This window comes from Hydra viridissima, unplaced genomic scaffold, assembly GCF_058129835.1.
Source record: "Hydra viridissima isolate aposymbiotic clone 2 unplaced genomic scaffold, HvirCarnegie_v1 scaffold_2, whole genome shotgun sequence".
Lineage (NCBI taxonomy): Eukaryota > Metazoa > Cnidaria > Hydrozoa > Anthoathecata > Hydridae > Hydra > Hydra viridissima.
In genome coordinates this window covers 8,511,427-8,534,537 of record NW_028324301.1, presented here as the reverse complement: position 1 = coordinate 8,534,537, position 23,111 = coordinate 8,511,427, and the positions used below count along the sequence as shown (strand labels likewise).

The window sequence follows — 23,111 nt, the reverse complement described above, 5'->3', positions numbered from 1 at the left end:
ATGTTCTGGTAAAATATTGTTTCAACATCTCAATAAATAGCTGTGCCAATAACACTTTTTGTTGAAAAAAAAGTTTAAAACTCCTCTCCTGTAAAGTTGTAAAAAATGGACATAGTGTTGTATCCCTCCGAGGTACAGATATATTAAACAATTTTATCTACGTTTAAAAAGCATTTTGCAAAAACTGTCCCATTCATTGAGGTTTTCCCCTAATTCTTTTAAATTGTTAATTTCATCGATTCCATATCAGAAGAATTTTCGCCATCAACACTATAAACTGTTATCACTACTATGAACTGTTTACAAACTTTTAACTTAATCTTGTGAGCTGAAGGTTTCTTGTTTTTCAATCTTCCAGTTAATGGAATGAATTAATTAGCGATTCTGAAGTTGCATAGGTCGAATGCAACTTCAGAATCGCTAATTAATTAAGGCTAGCAAGTTAGTTTTCTTCTCTGATTTAAGTTAAAATCATTATGTAAAAATGTACTATATACATTATCGAGAGCACCTTTTGAAAACAACGCACAATTTGTCTTAAACTGATTTCCTCCACTTTCTTAGTTCACTACAATATACTTGCTAAACAAAAAAAATTCTTTCAACAACTTTAAGAAATTGTTGTGGTTTATTGGTTGATCAGTGTGGCGATAAAAAATTACATGCGGTTTACAACGTTTACAAAAATTCTGTTTAATCAAGTAATGAGCTTTAAAAACTATAAAAACTTGAAATTAAAATCAACATCTTTTCTGTAAAGAACAACAACAAAAAATTCACTTTAGTTTTTCCTCAAAATAAACTTGTTTTTATGACAAATGAAAAAAGATTATGATTTTTATTTGAAAGCATTTTTTTTTTTTCGTTTGAAAAAACTTATATTTTTCAAAAACATTCAAAATTGATATTGAAAGCCACATTTCTCATGCCAGTTAATAATAACTGTGGATTAAAAAACATCACACTGTGAACTAAAAATGATCAGAATATTGAAAAGGTACAAGTTGGAGCAATTTTTTAATTCCGCACCAAAGTTGAAATTTAATACTTTTTTAATGATTTTTAACGTTTAATGGATAAAAATTAAAGTACCTATTTTTTTAAAAACTTTTGTTTCAACAGCCTAAATGATAACCTTTCCAATCATATATATATATATATATATATATATATATATGTATATATATAACAATTATATTTCATTGACCTATAGCATGAAAAAATAATAATTACTATAACCCAAAATGTATTAAAAACCTAACTTTAAGATGCAACCTACAATTAGGTCCGTCACATTTAAAATCTCATAAATTGGGAAACTCTTAGTAAAGATGTTACTTACCAAACTTACTATTAGAACTTTCTATCAGACATATTTCTGATCACTTTCTCAATTTTTGCATGTGATTTCCCACTGTGAGACGGATGGAAAGACATGAAAATTGTTCTCAACTTGAAGAAATTATTTTAATTTATATCGTATTATCTACTAAGTTTTTAATTGTCTGACTTTAAGTTTCACGCCACACAATACATATTAACAATTATTTTATGTACAGTGTAACTGGTGTTTACTTATTTTTTAATCTAATTATGTACAAACATTGTTCTTTTTATTCTAATTTATATAACCATTTCTAATTTGCAAGTAGTTTTAAAAATTTATAATCTTTAGTAAGTTTGACTTTGACTCCCTTCAACCAATGTACTTTTTTCAAAGTGCTCTTTTCTAAGAGGCAACAGGGCTGATTGTATATTAGGGAGAACCCCTCCCTCAGCAATTGTGACGTTTTTTAATAAGGTGTTTAACTCGTCATCATTACGAATTGCAAGTGATATGTGACGAGGGTTTATCCTAGATCTCTTATTATCTCGAGCTGCATTTCCAGCTAGCTCTAAAATTTCAGCAGTAAGATATTCAAGAACTGCAGCCAAGTAGACTGGAGCGCCGTTTCCTACACGTTTAGCGTACCGTCCTTTAAAAAAAAAAAGATTTTTGTAAAAGACTTGAATAAAACATTGCAAACACGTATTTTTTCTTTCTTTAATCATAACATATTTAACCGCAATGTTAATAGATATAGTTATACCTTTTTTTAAATAACGATGAATGCGTCCAACGGGAAACTGTACACCTGCTAACTGTGAGCGGCTTCGATGAGCTGTTGTTGCATTATGAGATACAATTGCTTGCTTACCTAAATATAAGAAAATGATCTTTTTCAAAATGGTTGGACTCAATGGATTGGACTTTTATGGTTTAATTGTAATCAGACTGATATATTTATAAGCTTTTATGGTTTAATTGTAATCAGACTGATATTATTTATAAGCCAAATTAAATTGTCAATGCATAATAAACGCAACAAAAGGTCTTGCCATGTACCGAAGTATTTCAATATGAAAAAAAACATAGAAGGTTGTACAACTTGTTGAAAGGGACGCTATAACGTTGATTCGAACTTGGGAAATAATTCGACTTTTAAATTTTTCTTCTACATTGCCATTTTAAAGAAATAAAAATATAGTTCATTTTTTCTTTTAACGGTAGTTTTTGAAAAATATGGAGCTGTCGTTTTTTTTTTGTCAATAAAATAAGCACGCTCTTTGCTTTTATTTTTTTTCGCTTGTAGGCTCATCACCTTCACAACATATCACCTTCAATTTTCTAGTTTAAAATTCAAGAGGAAATTTATCATAACTGTATATTATTTAGAAGTAAAGATTTATTTGCATATACACTCATAAATTTTCAAACAAAAATACATGTTACCACATTCCACGTTTAAATAGTTACATCGCCAGAGGGTTTAAGGAAATGATAATTAGCCTTTGATTGTTGTAAATTTGATAAACTTATAAGCTGATTTTTGAATGAATTTGTTTAAGGTCTAAAATATTTTGCAATTAAATGGGGAAATATCATATAATATATAACAGCTTGAACTCGACTGGGGAAATACCAAAATAATGTATAACAGTTTGAGTTCGGCTTTTAACTTGTTCAAATTTAGCGGCCTTTTATAGCTATTTTAAATGATTTATAGAATACAAAAAACGCTAACAAATTCCTTATGAGTAAACATGTCCACGGAAAACCATCATTTTTGTGGAAAACTAACAATTCTTTCTTAGGCACATTTGTTGGAACAGTCTTTTTGGAATACTGAATTTAAGGAAGAAAGATTAGAATGCAATTTGGTATGCAATATACTTATGTCCCAAAAGTAACTCAAATGTAAACCATATGGTAAAATGCTGATATTTGACATAATGAAATAATTGTTTTCATTTTTGCCTTTTATTTTATTACATTAGAATATAATTGCGCTAATGTAAGTATTTTCATTCTTTACACTAAGCTGTACTCAACACTCAGTTATATATAAAAAAGTGCATTTAGCATTACGATATATTAATGGGGAAAAATAAAACACAAAGTTTTAAAATTTTTTATAATGTAGTTAAGAGTAATAACGAATATCATCTACAGTTATAACATAAAGATACAGATCACCATCATCATCCACATTAATTCAATGAGCCCAAGTATTTGCAGAATATGAAACATCTTTAAAAGTGCCATCGTCATTATTTCGATACAACATACTTCGTTCTAAAGCTATTGTAAAAAATACATTTTGGAAAACATCATCATCAAAGTCACATGCAGCTGCACCACCTGTTAACACCTTAATTAAACAAAACTCTCCATTTAAGCGACTTGTAATGTAATAACTCTTTTGAAAGTACCACATAGTCAAATCTGCAATCTGGACGCAGATGTGGAGGACCTTTGAAATGAGCTCGCTTAAATCCCACCTCCTTTATACATAGTGACTTAGTAGATGTATGTTTTTTTTTCCCAGAAAGAAGCAAAAGATATTTCATCAAAGTCCTTAATGTAACACTTGTTAAATTATAGCGCACAGCTCAGCATTAAAAAAATGCATGAAGCGAAAAAAAAAAAGTAAAAGAAGTGTTACCCAAATTTAGAAAAAGTGAAAATAAGGCTTGTAAAATTTAGAATAGTGAAAAACAGGCTTGTTAAATGCTAAAATGATTTCGTTATATGTCAAATATTTTTTATCAGAAATTATCCTCAGTTACATTTCCAAACTTTTGATTACATTGGATAAAAAAATTATCCACTATATAAATGAACTGTTATTTTTTTTTTTAATTTCTTTTTATTTATTATAAAACTGCAAAACGAACTTTACCTTTCGATTTGTCTTTATTCATATCCATAAACGCCGTTAATTAGAATTGCGCCTGTTAGCTTTGTATTTGTAACTATATATATCTTTTTTTCAAAAAAAAAAGCTTTTCTCAAGAGATGAATGGCTATTCCCATGATAGTAACTAAATAGCCCACACTGTTTAAATAAACAGTCCACGGGATGATTTTTAAAAATATATATAAATAAGGTTTTCCAATCTGTAGCTCTGGTCAACTAACTGATCTTAACTTTTATTTACAAGATTTAGTCTCTTCTTACTACTTTTTTTTAATGAAATGCTTTAATAGCATCATATAAATGAAATCATAATTTTATTTACAAACTCTTATTGGCTTTCTATGAGGTCATTCAAAAAGTACTTATAGGAAAAAAAGAGTTCTCCCCGCCCCCCACCACAGCCTGTTACGCTTGAGATGATACCCTCTCATTAATGCGTTACGTTTTTATACAAGACCCCCTTCCCTCCTAAAAAACAAGTAAACAGCAAATTTGTTCTATTTATAAAGCAAATGTGTAAAAGATACAACGTTTTGAAGCAGAGCTTTGAAATGACAAAAATACAAGTTTTACTACATCGATTTATCACTTTCATGCGACCATATGACCATGCATCACTTTCATGCGAGCATGCGCTCAACGCGATTTAATGCATTTCATCTGGGAGGATTTGTTGCTAAAAAAATGCATGCAAATCATGTTGAATGAATTATTCAATAGAACAGTTTGTACAACGAATAACGAAGTGCAAAATATACGTTTTAGTATTTTAAAAAGTACAGGTTTAAGATAAAAGCAAAGATTAATTTCTCAAATTCTGTATACTAAAATGTAAAAAAATGATGGGTGATTCGACTTTTTTTTTATTATTATACTCGGACTAAACATGCTCAAAAAGATACCCAAAAACACAAGAATAAGATATCAGGTCAGATCAGGAGTCCATTGGATACTTGACCTGACCTGATATCTTAATTCTATTTTATACACTTTAGAAAATAGAATTAGGCTAACAAAGTCAACAACAAGGAGAGACTGACAGAAATTCCATCCAGGATATTGAAGAAATACTCTAAAAATTGGTACCAAATGTAATCCTATTTTGACACCATATGGGGATGATTTAATATTACTACATATTTTTCTTTTCTCATGATATAAAACTCAAATTGTGCAAACAAATCGTTTTTAGTCGTTGTTTTTCTTTTAGTAATTTATCTACATATTTCCAAAGGTTTTCTGACTGAGTATAATTCCAAGAACCGAATTTTATTTTTATTTTAATACATTTAGGATAGAGTTTGTAGTGAATTCTTTAATGTCATTTTGTGGATAGATTAAACCTGTATTTTTCTTAGTATGTAAAAGCATCGGCGTTCAAGGGTACAATGAATAGGATCAACTATGGGTAATGTTTAAGTATTGGATCAACTACTTAAGTATTGGATCAACTAATTAAGTATTGGATCAACTATGGGTAATGTTTAAGTATTGGACTTTGGTTTTTCACATAATATCGAATGATAATGTGCTAACTTTTTCAGTTTTTCAAAAAAGCTCTTTTTTTGCATTTAAAAAAGCAAAGGTTTTTGGGGTGCAAATACCCAGTGAGAAAGGTAGTAAAGGTCCGTTAGCGGCGCGTAGACGCTGGCTAAATATAGATGGGTCAATAGCGGGCCTTGGATGGCGACATTGTTGCGCCATGCAAGGCCCGTTATTGGCCCATCTTTTGGATTATTTTAGAACATAATAAAGCTTAGTCTTAGAAAAAAATTAATAAAATAATGCGTATTTTAAAAGTTATTAATACTAACTAAAATTAATAACTCATTTTCTCCCAACTTTTAAAATTGGAGATAGAACAAAATAATTCTAACCTCGCGATTTGACGAAAAGTGTAAATAAATATATTATATAAGAAAATGATAGTTTTTTGGGTCAAAGAATTCAAATTTGTTAACACAACTATTTTTTACTTCTTGCAGAGACTAAAAATAGAACATGATGTTCTACACCTAGTTCTTTTATTTTTTCTCTTTTGATTCGCTCTTCATGGACCACCCATTGTTTATGGGGTTTTCCAGAACCAAAGTGGCTTCTTTTATTGGTCATAAGATGTTCTAGAAGCCATTGATGCTCCTTTTCTATAAATGAATCATACTTTATACCACGTTGTTTTAGTTTTTTCTTCACTTTTGAAATAAATGTAGCTAAAGTAACTTTTACTATATTTATGTTCTCTTTGTTTATTTCTTCAGCTTTATTAGATTTCGTTAAGTAAATCATTCCATAATCCTAATTTATCCACTCCTAATTCACCTACATTCGGGATAAGATCTAATCTTTTTATTGTTATTGTTTTTAAGAATCACCAAGTTGATAAAATCATTAATATATATCAGAAACATTTTGAGTACTCTATATAATTTTCACTTTAACATTTTATGTCATTATTTCTTTGACAATTATCAAATTAAGTTTCCTATAATGTTTAAGTAAATAATGTTACTTGTATATTACAGGAAATACTAGTTGTTAAGTAATGCTTTTTCAAATATGTGGTACTTATCGAATAATATATGATTATGAATAATATGAATAATAAATGATTTTTCAAAATTAAAACTAAACATTTTATCAAACTTTTAAGTAGCATATGATGACAAAACTATGTTACTTGAAACTATATTTGGTATACTAAAACAAGTTATACAAATAAAAAACTCAAATTCAAGAAATGCAAATATCAACGAGCCCATAAAAATCTTGTCTTCTGCCATTTTCATTTGTTTTGATATGATAAACTACTATTAAAAAATGGCAGAAAACAAGGTTTTTATGGATTCACTGACATTTGTATTTCTTCAATAACTCCCTATACCGCAGCAATCCCTTTATATTCTACAAGTAAAAGTCTTAGTTAACTGAAAAAAAAAAATCTCCTTGGAACTCGGTGGAATATTTTTTTAGCTGATACTTAAAACAAAAAAGTATGCATATATTCTATATTATTTTAGAAAATTCTTCTAACTTGAACAAAAAAAAATCAGATTGCAATTTTTTTTTCAATATATTTGAAATATATAACGTTAAAAGATTATCGTAAAAGTAAATAAAGACTTTTATTTAGATTAAAAAGTCTCCATTTTTACTAAGTAAAAATTTCTCATTTTTCAGATTTTTTTGAAAATAATATTAAAGTTTTACCATTTAAAAAAAAAAGTTTTATGAAAAAACTGTTTTTACTTTTTAAATAAATAATCATTGTAATTTATTATTATTAAAAAAAGGGCACCGTATTTACAAAAAAGTTGTGAGGGGTTTATTGCCATTTTTTTGTTGTTTTGAGTCACTGTGCAACCTAAGCGATAAATTACTTTGCTACTCTAGTGAGATTTTATTTTGGTTTTCTCTTCATACAATTTAGTAATGCATTACACGCATTACACCACTGAACTGAATTTATACCAGCGAATGGCTTGCTTACTTTTCCATCCAACATCTCCAAAATGCTTCAAATTGAGTATCTTCAGAATGCTTTAAATGTGTATAGGAGAGAGAGAGAGATAAAGTGAAAGAGAGAACGAGAGATAGAGTGAAAGAGAGAACGAGAGATAGAGTGAAAGAGAGAACGAGAACGAGGTTACATGGGGTTTCTTAGTTAAATCAACAGTATTTGCTTTTTTTTCACTTAAATCGAGTTTAACGGAGTGGATGAAAAAATTCCTCTTTACAGTCAGCTAAAGGGATGTTGCCTGAAAAGGTTAGATTTAAAGTTAACCGTATGGGGTATTATCCTAACCTAAAGGGATTGTTATTCATATTGTTTTTCTAGGTTTGAAAAAACAAAATTAACAAAGTGCATTGAAACTTTTTATCTTTATAAAAAAGACGTCGAACAAATGAAACTGATAAAACCCAGAACAAAATGTTTCAATTCATTTGTTATAACTTGATTAGCTATAAACTAACAAGCAACAGCCTTACATCATGCTTTGTTCCGCTAATAATTTCTTGAAACGTTAGAACGCATAAAAACTATAAAAGTGTTTAAAATGTTGAGTTTGTTTTTTTCTTTACACCTGTAAAACAAGTAAATTCTAAAAAAAAAAAACGATATCTTCTAGATAACATCAAAACAATATTTTATAAATATTGATTAAAATAAAAAAAAAACTATAACAACCATTTTACTCTCAGAATTATGACCCGAACACGTACCCAACATAATAATTTGTGCAGAAAATAGTTCATTTTATCTTTATTCTTATATAAATAAATAACTTTATTAATAAAGTATTCATAAGCAGCAAAACCATTGTTGTTACAATAAGAGAATTAAAAAAAAAAAAAGAAAAAAGAAAAAAGAAAAAGAAAAGAGAATAAGAAATATTTTATTACACTTATTTAGTTTTAACCTTCGCCATTTTATATATATATTGTTCCATTTTTTCAAGTACTCCGAAAGATAATTGTTAAATCTGAAAAGATAAATTGTTGAAAAAGTTACCGCGCTAATTTGTCCATCTAATAAATAATAAAAGATCTATAAGCAGAACGAGAAATATTATAGATCAAAAGCGTCACTAAAAAAATTTAATTCGTTTATTTATATAAAAACACATTGATCCCTATTTACAAAACTGTTGATAAATGAGACAGTATTTCATAAAAAAGAGCACAAAGTAACGTAAAATTAACAGTTTTGGCTGAAACTGTTTAAGTGTCAACATGTAATAAACTATGTTCAACTAAATTGAAAAAAGATGGAAATCTAGAAGTCTGCTTGATAACTTCTTGCTACAGGTTGACCTCTTGGTCGGGCGATCGCACTCGGACTTACACTTCTCCTTGGTTTGGCTTGATTTTCATCCCTGAAAAATATATCCAAATAAATTTTAAATTTAAAAATCAGACGAAAATGACTAAAATTAAAGTAATTAAAATTAAAGCAATTATAATTCCAGATTTGTATTTCTTAACCTTTTTGGTAGTGATCCTGTACTTTTTCTTACTTGAGGGATGCCTTGCACACGAGCTACTTGGGGAGGTTCCATACTTTTTCTCGGAGCTCCAGAAGACTCTATAGGAGTTGGAGCTCCCCTTCGTCGCACCACTATAATCGCAATAAAAATTGCTTTGAAATAGTTAACAAAGAAGAGAAAATAGATGAAATCACACGAAATAAACTAAAGCACAAATATGAATACAATTGAGTTTAATTAATCACTTTTGTATTTGGTATTTAAAAAGTAACTATAAAATGCAGTTTACCTGAATCGTTGACATTATTATCTGAGATACTTTTAGGCATAGTTAAAGCACTGCTGCTAGATTTTAATTGACTGATTGCACCGCGTGGTTTTAGTAAATTGCTTTCACTTGCAGTTTCCAGATTACGACGCGGAACTATTGAAGAAAGCATGAGACGGTTCAAGACAAGCATCAATAACTTGACTAATAAATACATTAAGCTAAGAATAAAAAATCCTAAAAGGTACCAGGTTTTGCTATACGTGGACCTCGACCTGCATCAAGATCTAAAAAGAATTTTGAAGAACTCTTATCACTATTATTGTTAAACAAGCCATATAAAATTGACATGTACTAACTTCTATAGAAATTGTTGATGCAGATTTTTTAGACATTCTTTAAACCTAATTACAATTCCTTTTTTTTTTATATTTAAGATTATAAAAGGAAATAAGAAGATCCTCTTTCATCAATATAAACTATTTTTTACAAATGTTTTAAGGTCAGCTTTAACATTTTAATTATCTTTATTGTTAACTTCCTGAACTCTTGTTCTTTGTTTTTTTTCCAAGTAATAAAAGCAATGAGTTAAACATATATTAACATTCAATGGGTTTCCAGAAATTTTAGTGAACAACTTTATAAAGCTATATCTTTACATTCAAAGCTAATTACAAATATTGTTATATATATTTTTTTAAGTGTTTAAAATTGTTTAATTTAGCACAATATCAAAAAAATTACTATTTATATAAGTAAATTTTAAAAGTTTAAAAGTTACTGTATTCTGGATCATCCAGATCTTGAAGTATAATGTCCTGCTTTGCAAATGATATTGAACGTTTAATGGGCTGGAATGCTAATGCAGTACAAATTAATTCAAAATTAATGTACTTTCACTTCTTTAAATAATTAAAGCTAAATATTAAATTAATTTTAAACAAGAAAATGATCACTATAACATACAGTGCCTGAATTATTTTACTTTTATTTCTTTATCCAAAGTGAAAATCAAGAAACTCTTTTATGGGTCATTAAAACTATTCAAAAACTCAATAAAAACTCAAACTTTAATGTCTTTGCCAACGTACCTGCATCCTCAGAAGTACTTTGCTGTGTACCTTAAAAGAAATCAATCAAAAAAAAATTTTTTAAAATACCTGTTGAAGGGATTAGAATGTTAAAAAATCTTTGAAATGCAGATATTTAAAATAATATCTTTTTCAGATGGTTGACAACTGTTTTGAGCCACAATTTCTGTAATAAATACTTTTTTTATTGAAACCAAAAAAAAAAACAAAAACTGTATAATTAATTTTTGGTACCTGAGTCTTTAGGCTGAGCACCTCTAGGACGCACTAAGCCTGATGGTTTAGCTATGAGATAAATAATTTCAAAAACAATTTCAAAATCACTGACAGAGAAGAATACTAATATATACTATTATTATCTATAAATGATAACTTACCAGCAAATCCATCAGATGATAAGCCTATAACATAAGATAAGTTTGACTGAAGATAAAAAAAACCACTAATATAATTATATTTTAAACAAAATATTCAGTTAAAAATAGTTTTAAAACTCTTTGTTCAAGGATGTGAGCTATTGTAAGTTTTGAAATACTCATCTAGTGGTTAAAAGATTTTTATTACTGAAAGATGATTTAAAAGACATATCCTCCAAAACTAAGGGAACTCTTAAATAAAATTGCTTTTCCAGGAAAACTATTTTGAAAAAAATTTTAACTCAAAAACCTATACTAGATATACTATTATTGCTAATAGATCTGGAATATATTCTTTTTTAACTGTTTTTTTTGTATGTATACAAAACAGTATAAAAATAGTAACTTTTATCTTAATATCATTAAATTGTAGAACAGCACTGCAATTTAATCATAAATTGTTTATTTTGAATCTGCGTATTAAGAAAGAATAATAGTTTTTTAATTAGCCTTTTATGCTCCATAAAACATTACCAATGTTGTTTAGTAGAAATTTAAAGTAAAACTATAGCTGAAAGAAGCCAGAATGGCACGAAATAAATATAACATTTTCAAAAACAAACTGGAACAACACTAAATGAATTATGTAAAAAGTATAAAATGTCAAAAACAGTAATAAGTTGATTAGTTAGTAATTGTATAGATAAAGGAACTTGAAACTGAGCATTTAGGTAGATAATCAAAGAAAAATACCTCATACTGCTCATGATAAAGGTAAGTAAAAAAGAATCCATTAACTTGTGCTAGAGATACAATTTGCAGATTGGCACTCAATATTTCAGAAAATACTGCACAGACTTGGATAATGTAGGGTTGTATAATTATTATGCAGCAAAAAAATTAATATCATCGTCAAAGAACCAAAAAGCTTGTTTGGAGTTTACAAAGGCTCACCAAAATTAGACTGTAAAATAGTGGAGACGAATATTATAGTTGGATGAATTGAAGCTTAACTTGAAGGTTTAAGATGGTAAATGAAATGCAAGAAGAACAGTTGGCAAAAGATTAAAACAAGTGTAAACTTAGAACCGTGAAACATGGGGATTAATATTTTGTGGGTGCTTTTTAGGATTTTCTGGACCACTCGATAGAAAGTATAATGGACAAATACATATAAAATTCAATTCTGCAGAATCAAAGTTACCTTTTTTTAGATGAAAATGCCTCTACGCTGGATGTTCCATCAAGACAATGATCCCAAATATACATCATAACTCTTTAAAACATGGTTTGATATAAATAAAATCACTGTTATGCAATAGCATGTCCAATCTCCTAACCTAAGTCCTATTGAGAACTTATGGAAACAAGTTTATGATAAATTGTTTGCATAGTAGGTTTGGAAATGCTCAAGAACTGAAGGAGAAACTTCAAAATGCTTAGCCACAAATAAAACAAGTTCAAATTGACAAATTATCAAATCTATGCCTCATAGATATACAAAGGTTTTTAAGAATGATAGATATGCCAACAATTACTGACCTGATATGCTTTTGATGATATACTTCTAAAAGTTCCCTTAGTTTTAAAGTTTAAAATAATAATGTATTTTTTCTTTCTGTAACTTTTTTTTTTTTTGCTATATTCTATGTATATATCTGTTTTGCATATAATGTTTTTGCTAAATTTTATCTAAACAATATTTTATTGTACTAAAATCAAAATTCTTGGCAGTGCACAATAATGTTTTTACAAATTCCAATGTGTTCCCTTAGTTTTGTTGGATAGTGTATATATTGGTCAAATCACAATCAAGAACTCTCTTAAGTACATCACAGTTTCTCAGTGATCCTGTAAAAGTTCATATCACTCAAAAATGTTTTTTGTAAATTTACCTTATCAATAGATTTCTTTTCTTTGTTAAAATGAAAAAGACACTGAAAGAGCAAGTCAGCAGTTTTCATTGTATATAGACAAGTTTAATGGTAAACAGTGAAGTGAATTCTGTTTTTTAACCTTTTAAAAACTGTCTTGTTGTTTTTTACAACTCAAGGATTTTAAAAGCACTAAAAATGACTATTTAGATCACCTGAGCCAGACCGCTGATAAGTTAGACCTGATTTATATCTTTGTTCTTCTTGAATAGCTAAATTAAAAAAAACAGCAACAACTATAAAACTGAGTTTATCTTCAACTAAACATAATTTTAAAAAAAATGAAACTAAAAACAAATAGTCAGAAAGCTAAAACAGTTAAGATTACTAAATAAACAACCAATTATAACTTTATAGTTATTCCTAAGTACCTTTGTGGTGCTGATTTCAAAACCCAATCCATTTTTAAACATCATGTATCAGTTTTGTGTCATTGAAATCTCATATATTGCACATGAGTACTTAAGTGAATTGTGTCAACAAATACACAAAATATATTTTGAAAAAAGTTTACTGAATGAATTAACCCTTAAATGCATAGTGTTGCAGAAATGCAACATTTATTTAACACATATAAAACCTTTTTAAGATAAGTTTAAAATATCAAAATATCAAAATTAAATAAAATAAGATAAAATAAGATATCAAAATTGAAATATCATTTTCAAATTTATTTTTTAAACGAATAGACATCAAAATACATGTATGAATTTTTCTGATGTTTTTAAAAAAATCATGCATTTAAGGGTTAATTATGTCTAAGAAGGGTTGTAAACTCACATATTGTTCATTAGAATTTTAATTGATATGGTTTCTTACCAGAATAAATAATTGAATGATGTAAGTAACAAGCAGCATTTTCATAAAGACAATAGGGTGTAGTTACCAGGGACATAAAGACAATAGGGTGTAGTTACCAAAACAATAGAGTGTAGTTACCAGGGATGATAAAAATTTGAATGCTGATTTTTATTGGTGTAAGGTGTCCGCAATGAAATTCAGTCAATTTCAAAATCAAATATCTCCAAAACAACACATTCAATTTGTTTAATTTTTTTACCATAAATAGCTCAGATTATTAGTTTTTGGTAATACTGTAAAATGTAAACAAGATTAGTTTGTCAAAAAAATTTCAAATCACAAAAAAGTCTTGCAGTTTTACTTAAAAAATTCACTATACGCTTCACATTCCACAACCACTACTGTAGGATACATTATCAGATACTTCAGACAGTCAAAAACTATTGAAAAAAAATCAGGAAGTGAAAAAAAGAAGGGATCAAAATGAAAGCAAGATACATTTTTTCAATTTTCTAATGCAGTCCTCTATCTAATAAATCTAGTAAATCATCCATTCATAAAGGGCTTCAAACGAACTGTTTTTCTTCATACCATAAGCAAAATATACTAACTCTTGAATATACTCAAGTCTTAGTATATCTAAAATATACCAAGTCTTGAGAGCGAGAAGAAAAGTATTCTGTACACAAGAAAGTTCTAAAAAATGCTACTTTAAGAAAACCAATGCTTCCTTATGGACAATGAAACTTACAACAAAAAGGATTTCACTCAAGTTCCAAAAATGCAATTTTACTATAAATTCAAAGCTAAAGATGTCAAAAAGAAGTTTAAATACATTTGCAGTTGTGACCTTCATTGCCCTCTATTTGTAACTTAGCAGACTTTGAAAACAAATATCTACATCAAGGAGTGTCTAAAGAGATTACTGCCTTTTACCAAAAGCTACAACATTTCTACACTTTTCTGGCCTGATTTAGAATTGAAATATTACTTTAACAAGATAATTGAGTTAGATTTTTTGTGGGACAATTTTCTAAATCATTAAGAGAATTATTTTGATGGACAAAAATGGATTTTAGATTCAGCATCTCAGAAATAGCATAATAAAGTTAAATATCTGATAGTGCAAGACGTTTTCTGTCTATTAATTGGCCTAAAAGTACTTTTACAAAAGGTTAATTTAGCATTTATTGTGCTCTTACTAATAAAAAATATATATATATATATATACTTCAATATACTCCAGGTTAGTAAGAATTTTGTAAAGAGATCAAACTTATTTTAAATTTACTTGTTGCATAACCTAAGATTATTGTCTGAAGTAATGCAAGTTGTTAAAATGAAAATGAATTATATAAATGTTTGTGAATAAAATAATAAAGAAACACTTTGTTAATCATTTGCCTGATATTTTTTTGTTCTATTTTGAAAAAAATATATATACGTGAATTGAAGTTCATTCTCATAGGTTCAAGTTCTTCTTCGTCACTCCAATTCAATTTAAAAACTTTTTCTTCGTTATTCTGTGGTAAACGATTGCCAGTATCAGTCCAAGCTTGACGAGCTTGTTCCAAACGCCTTTGTTTTCTAACTAAAATAAAGGACTGCAATTAAACTTACTACAGACTAAAAATAATTTTCATTTAAGAACTTTTCTAATAAAACAAAACCAATTAAAAGTTTCAGATTTTTAGCAAATTAAAAGTAGTTATATAAACAAAAAAAAAACTGAGAGGAACCAAACTGAAAGGATTATATTCCTTCAGTTAAAAATACCCAGCTAAAAATAATATGAAAAATTGCCAATGTAATGGCTCTTAAGCCCAAGAACCAATTATTAAATAAAAAAAACACCTTTAACCATAACAGAATGGAGTTACACTTCTTATTACGTTTGAATGAAAAAAGCTTTGTAATAAATTTGCTTATTTAAACTGATTTTGTAGTTGATTGAACTTGGGATTGTAAATTGCTACTCGGACAAATTATTTCTAAACAATAATGAGGTGTCTATGCTGTCCACAATTTAATGACACTTAACCCTTTCATGCGCTGGGTTGTTGTATAACAACAAATTAAAATGAGCTTCCCCAATGCAAATAGTGCATCCTAACCGATTGAAAACAATATTATTTTATAAATGAAAGTTGAAAAGGGCTGTAGAAAAAGTCTACTTTACTATTTCAGAGTACCACTGACATTTTGTAGATGATTTTTTATGGGTGAAGTTGGTACTAGGAACAGACAACGAATACTACTATTTTAAAGGATTTATAATTCTGATGTTGTTGTGAAAAAAATATTTAATGTTAGTTTAACATAGTACTGTTCTTACTACTCATTTATATTTTTGTTTATTTCTACTTTTTGATCTAACAAACAAAATTCATTTGTTGTTGTGGAACAACACTGCGCTTCAACAGTATAAAATCCCGTTATTATTATTGTTTTATATGATAAGATTTTTTAATTAAAATATTTTTTTTTATCATTTAATTATTAAAATAAGTTTAAAGATTAAAATATTGTTATTGTTATTATCATTTATAATATCATTATTCTTATTTTTATTTTTTAGTAAATATAATATTACTGTGAATGTGATTATATATGTTACTTATGGTTACATTGAGTATAATGCTATATTATTTACTGGGTGTGCTTAGTACATGTTTATATACACACATAAATATATATTATATATGTGTGTGTGTGTGTGAGTGTGTATAGTTTGATGCAACTTATTTATTTTCAGAACTTAAAGTAAAATAAATAATGCCACTTTTAAAAAATTTTTATTCTTCTAAACACACACAAAAAGTTATAACAAAGTTAGTTTCTGAAGAAACTTTAGTCATAGATTTTGACTATAGTGATGTTGATAGTGATAATAATAATAGTGATCTTGAGAATACAAATATGGAAAAGAATTTGTGCATGTACAGTGATTTTACTTGCTCAAATCAGAGTTTAGTGTAGTTGAAAGTTCTGATGATGAAAGTATTAATAATAAAATGACATCAGCAAATAAATTTCTTAATCATGTACATTACACAAACTAAGTCGTTGTAGGCAGTGTGGAAATGGTTTTACTTTTATCCAGTGTATGAAATGGTAGATAAGCCTGTGTCTTTTCAAACAAACCAATTTTTTTAATGAGTTTCATGGAGTCAACCAATAGTTTTTAATTTTTTAATCCACTACAAATTATTTTTTGTTGTTTGTCAGCATCCCTCTATGACTGTTGTTAACATCCCTCTTTGACTGTTTTGTTATTTAATTTTATTACTGTTTTAACAAATGTAGTGTAGAATCAACATTACTAAAACTCAAAACTGTTTGTTTATTAAAAATACCCATTGGTGGGCAGTGTTATTCTATAACAACAAATTCAAATGATATCTTCACATCATTTTTTCCTCATTTTTTTTTTTTTTTATAAGTCATATTGGCATAAATGAGGTTCAAAAAAACAAAGTTTGGATTTTTTTTAGTTATGGGAAAATAATTGGAGCATGAAAGGGTTAACATCATAATGATCATCAGTATAACTTACACAGCAACAGTATTTAGCCTTTAGCACTTTGTTTAATTCAGAGCAGGTATAATCATACCCTCCTATGCAATGATCACATATGATAGCACAGTCTTGAAGGATATTATGAAAAATAACATGAATCCATTTGCTCTGCTTCGCTTTAATACTGATCACATTTTGCACAGCAAGAAAAGCATCAGTAGCAAAGTATTTTTACAAAAATATTAAGTTTTTTGTTTATAGCACCATTGTGGATTCTTGATGGCTATGTTTCTGTGCTCATCTTAAAATGTCCAAAAGTGGGAAATAATTGTAAAAAAACATACAAGGATATATGTTCTAATGCACAATAAGTACAACTAGCACAACAAACTATTTTTATCTAAAACACATTTTTACTGGAACTTTTACTCACAAATTGGCTAGAAAATCTACTTCTAAGTACACTTTAGAAAATATTCAAAACCATCTTTTAACAAACATAAAATATAAAAATAAAAGCTGATGTTTATAGAAGTATTATAATTACAGAATAATTGTTTGTAATAATACCAAATAATGAACCCATAAATATCTAAACAAATATAAATACTTTAACAAACTTTGGATGATAATTATACATCATGTAATGGCGTGATAAATTTTTATTTAAATTTTTAAATGGAATAATAATTTTGCAAATCAACAGCTATAAATGGTAGTGACTTTGAAAATAATGGCATCAACAACTAGCCCAACATAATTACCATATTATACCTTTTGAAGAAACTTTTTAGCAAATTATTTAACATTTCACCTTTTTGTGATCAGCTAAATTTTTTTACAGTGAATTTCTTGTAGCTGATATCATTAGTAAACTTGTGATATAATTAGTAAACTTGAAGAAGATACATGCTCTAAATGAGTAATCATAATAATCCTATTTTGAATTACACTTGTTAACAAACCTTAAAAATTTTTCTTGGAAGATTTTTCATAGAAAACCTATAGCAAATTTCTAATCACACAATGAATTGGAGATTTAAAAAATGAAACAGTTTTAATGTTAATAGTAAATATTTTTAATGTGTAGATGTATTTAGTAACATGTTTATATTTGTAAAAGTTTTATTTATCATGTTGGTTGAATGTTAGTTATGTAGAGTATTCAGAACCCACTGTATAAGATAAGTTTACTGTAAAAAGACAAAAAAAAAATCACTAAAAATCACAGAAATACGATGATTGCAACCTTTAAGACTCCTTCAATTTTATAAATGGTAGTTGTAAAATTAAATCAGTGGTCATAGGAGATAAAAGGTTTGGTCATGGGAAAAACAAGGAGGGTTGGAATAACACTCAAACCTTCACTATTATGTATATTGTCAGTTGAAATAGAATCAAGTTCAGAGTCAATGTCGTCAGAGTAGTTACTTTCACCATCTCCAAATTCAAGCTGAGAATCTAAAAGAGTTTATATAATTTATAAAGATAGCCTAACAAATATACAGTAAAATGAAGTTGGTATAAAGTTTATCCAATTAATTAAAAAATTAGCAATAAAAAAACAAAGAACTTCTTAATGCAAGCTGGAGGTTAGATTGCTTTTTTAAACCTAATGGTTGTGTTTTGTTTTGTTTTTTAAGTAAAGGACTTCAAAAAATCTAGTACTTAAACAGTAATAGTTACAATATAAAGTTAAACATTCATGATATACCTCTAAAAAATCTTAAAAATCTCTTCAAAAAAATTTAATCCTTAAAAAAATCTTTAAGTTACTATTTAAATGAGTGTTTAATAGTGAACTGTTCAGAATAAGATCTAAAAAACATAACCATTGTAGTAGATTTGAAGGTTTTTTTTCTAATAGATTTTGTAGTTTTTAATGATAAAAGTAACAACCTCTAAATTTAAAAAGATGTCATATTTTTTTTTTTACAAAATCATTTACACTATTTTTTTTGAGGATTCCTTTTATGAAACTTATCAGTATAGAAGCAATAAAGAATAGATCAAGTAATAAATAAAAGATAGCTACAGACTTTTTAAATTAAGATCTTCAGGTATAAAATTATACACTACAAGAAAATTTAAATTAAAAATCAACAAACCATTTAAGTTTCTTATGAGCTATTACATTAAAAAGGGTTTTGCACATTAAAAAGCGGTTTGTCTTTACTCTAATCAAAACTGAAATTAACTTTTTTACCATCAAAATCCCAGTCAAGACTCATGACACTTCCAAAGTCTGTATTTTTGCTTGTTTTAGACATTTTTCTCATTTCATAACTTTCTTTCCGACGTGCAGAGTTATAATGTTCTGAAAAAACATTAACTTTGATAAGTATAGAAAACACTTTCAAATAAACAATAAATGAAATAATTATATAATATAAATTTATAAATTATTTCTTTTAAGTGTGATTTAACTCAAGCGCTTGTTTGTAATTGCAAAAAAAACTATAAATAAAGAGTTTGGTAAAAATTCCAACTTTAACATGTATCACTTTACTGCACTACTGACATCTGTGATGAATAATTTGATACAGTGATAAATATTGGACTCATGATAAAAAACTAAACCTTTGGAAAATTTAAATAAATGGAATGGTTTAACCACATTCATAAAACTTTATTTAACTTTGGGAGTCTTTTTTTGTAAAAATTCATTTGAAGTTATCCAAAATTTTAATTTGCTTAATTTTCAATAAAGTCCAATATCCTTCAACTTTGAGTTTGCTTTGAAAAAACCAAAGTAGAATACATAAAAACTTATTTTGCTGGCATAACTTTTTGTAAAAATTAGTAATACAAACAATAGCATTCTTACTTGACACTAACTTAAATTTACTTTTAATTCTGATTTTGAAATAATTCAATACCTTTCCTACTCTCTATTCCTATAACTTCAAGTCTTGCAGAGAGGGATCCTCTGACTCTTAATAAATCAGGAGTTGAAACATTTTCTTTCAGCCAAACCTCTGTATTTTTGCTGCGACATTGAGGAGTTAACATTTTTGAAGGAGATTGATATAACCTTAAGAAAAATATTTTAAGTTACAATTGTATAATTAAAATCATTGTATAAATTAGAAATAAAAGAGAAAAACAACATTGATATGAACAACCAAAAAGCACAAGGACTAGTTATCTTAATGCTATTTTTTACCCTTTATAGTTTTTAACTTAAAGAGGTACAAGAAATACAATATAATATAACTTGCATTTGTGGATTTGTTGCAGACACTACACTATATTTTATTAAAGGCATCAAGATAAAGTATAGGCAATCAAGATAAAGTATGAGGAGCCTATTGAGATTTTTTCAGTACTATGCCTACATGATCCAAGGATTTATTGTGTGTGTGTGTGTGTGTGTGTGTGTGTGTGTGTGTGTGTGTGTGTGTGTGTGTGTGTGTGTGTGTGTATTGAAAATACAGCAAAGGATGACAACTTTGTTAGTACTGTTGTCATCCTTTACTGTATTTTAAATGGAATTGCTCTTTTCAGCAGGCTATTGAGCACTCTTGAGTGAAGAAATTTTTTAATCACACACACACACAAACACACACATATATATACATACATATATACATACATATATACATACATACATAAATATGTATACATATACATACATACATACATACATACATACATACATACATACATACATACATACATACATACATACATACATACATACATACATACATACATACATACATACATACATACATACATACATACATACGTATATATATATATATATATATATATATATATATATATATATATATACATATATATATATATACATATATATATACATATATATATATATATATATATATATATATATATATATATATATATATATATATATATATATATATATATATATGTATATAGGATACTAAAACATCATAGACTAATTATCAATCATTTATCTAAGGAGCATTAAAATATGAAAACATTGATGAAATATAATTTTAAAACCTAAAAGATATTTGCAAGGTTTTTGTACTTAATCAATTGGTGTAATTTTAAATCAACAAAACTTGTATAATACTTATGTTTGTAAGAACTAGACTAGCTTAGCATTTTACCAATTTTTTAAAGCTGCTTAATTAACTTACCAACTGTCTTCTGAAGTCATGTCAGTATCAAATTCAATGTCATTTATAGGCTCAACCTCATCCAATGAACATACTTCTCCAAAAGATTCTTTTTCATCGTCAAAATTTTTATCTGACTTAACAGAAATACCACTATCAATTTCCAATTCATTAACTAGTGAATGCAATTTACTGATGTTATCATTTTTCCCAACTTTAGAGTAACCATTAGTGATAGGTACTGCATACTCATTCAAATCCATTGGAGCAGATAAAGTTTCATTTCATTGTACCCCTCATTCTAGTGTAAGAACATATAAGTTATATGTTACTGACAATTAATATTTATATGAATCAATATCTCTACTGATTTTATATATATATATATATATATATATATATATATATATATATATATATATATATATATATATATATATATATATATATATATATATATATATATATATATATATATATATATATGATCAGTAGAGAAAATTGACATTCATTGACAATGGTTGTGGTTAATGGGAAAAAACATTGAGAAAATTTTTTATCGATAGCCGCAACACGCCAAAGTGGCTTTTTCTTAAAACGCCAGTTAATTTTGCGCGGACCGCTGTCATTGTCACCTCCCAGTCCTGCTCTCAAAAAAAATATTCTGAGGTTTCCGTCAGGTTTACATTAGGTATATTATAAGTTAGTCTTAGTTTTTTAATTTTAATTTATCGTCGTTATTTCAAAACTTAATTCTTAATTCAATAAAAACTTAAAAATCATATTACGCATTATCGACATACATCAACGATAATAAGATACATGTTAAGATAATAAAAAAATGTTATTAAGGAAGTAAAGCGAATACTATTTATAGAATTAATTGATGTGCTTGTAATTGATAGGTATTCAAAAATTTTTCTAGTGTAACACTTAAAATATCTGTCAGTTACTAGAAAATCAATTCTATTCGCCAGTTATTTTTTCTTTTTTGATAATACTGAGCGATTTGCAAGAAGAAATTCCGCAAAATATAACACCTTAGAACTACCGAATCACACTTTATTTTTTAGATAATTATTCGCATTTTTTTACGCCACTTAGTTGTTATACTAGTGCGCATATATGACGTTTGCACTTTCATTACGTGTTGCTCTAGTCAACTATTCTCCATTTGTTGAGGAGAAGCGCCCGCAATTCAGTATACCCGTCGTAACTTACCAAGCACATGCGCACTGTAAACAAAAGTTTTAAGTCCTTGGAGGGGACAAACATGATCACAACCCAAGTTGCATTCCGAGTAGTTAACTCGTGCAAGTAAAGCGCGAGATTACTATTGTGCGTGTTTTCAGAAAAATAATCGGCGGCTATTGCATTCTCGAATCGCAGGTAAATGCTCTGGATTATTGCTTGCAAATCCTTTGTAAGAGCTGACAAGTGTTTTCCCAAAAAAGATTGAAACAAGTATTCTGTATAGATAATATCTTTCTAATTCCGTGCGGAAGAGTGAAGAACCCTGCCATCTTTCAGACACCACCATGAAAATAAATTTTAGACACTATAGGAAATTTTCTCCAAAGCAAAACGCTTATTCTTCAATTTTTATGTTTGTAAACTTTGGAAAAATAAGAAAATTTTGAGAAGACATGATGAATATTAATTTTCTTGTATAAGTTTTTTAAAAAATCAGTACCCATCTTGTTATGAAAAACAAATTCCTTGACTCACCCCTATATTCCTATAGCTGTAGTGCTCTCCTGTCCCGTTACCCACCTATCCAAAACCCAGTGGGAGAAACAC

The 23,111-nt window shown here is 27.7% G+C and overlaps 2 protein-coding genes across 6 annotated transcripts; both read right to left on the bottom strand.

Annotated features, from left to right (window-relative positions):
- Positions 1 to 1,499: 1,499 nt before the first annotated feature.
- LOC145182597 (late histone H2A.2.2-like) lies at positions 1,500 to 4,282 on the bottom strand. Its single transcript, XM_090079535.1, has 3 exons — positions 4,224 to 4,282; positions 2,091 to 2,198; positions 1,500 to 1,976 (listed from the first exon to the last, which is right to left on the bottom strand). Exons 1-3 carry the CDS (start codon positions 4,249 to 4,251, stop codon positions 1,672 to 1,674), a joined length of 441 nt encoding a protein of 146 aa, XP_089935661.1. The 5' UTR covers positions 4,252 to 4,282; the 3' UTR covers positions 1,500 to 1,671.
- Positions 4,283 to 8,288: 4,006 nt separating this feature from the next.
- Positions 8,289 to 21,655, bottom strand: LOC145192101 (uncharacterized). 5 transcript variants are annotated; one of them, XR_016449906.1, is made up of 14 exons: positions 21,333 to 21,654; positions 20,076 to 20,230; positions 19,403 to 19,513; positions 18,559 to 18,657; positions 15,121 to 15,267; positions 13,031 to 13,087; positions 10,963 to 11,008; positions 10,820 to 10,870; positions 10,586 to 10,615; positions 10,276 to 10,353; positions 9,743 to 9,781; positions 9,516 to 9,650; positions 9,225 to 9,357; positions 8,289 to 9,115 (listed from the first exon to the last, which is right to left on the bottom strand). XR_016449906.1 is itself a non-coding variant. In XM_090079097.1 (14 exons), the coding sequence occupies exons 1-14, from the start codon at positions 21,572 to 21,574 to the stop codon at positions 9,016 to 9,018; spliced, it is 1,401 nt and encodes a 466-aa protein (XP_089935223.1). In that variant the 5' UTR covers positions 21,575 to 21,653; the 3' UTR covers positions 8,289 to 9,015. The 5 variants fall into 5 exon arrangements, 3 of the variants coding, with proteins under 3 accessions (XP_089935223.1, XP_089935225.1, XP_089935224.1); XM_090079097.1 differs by having other exon boundaries at positions 10,963 to 10,986; positions 21,333 to 21,653; XM_090079099.1 differs by lacking the exon at positions 18,559 to 18,657 and having other exon boundaries at positions 10,963 to 10,986; positions 21,333 to 21,655.
- Positions 21,656 to 23,111: the final 1,456 nt, after the last annotated feature.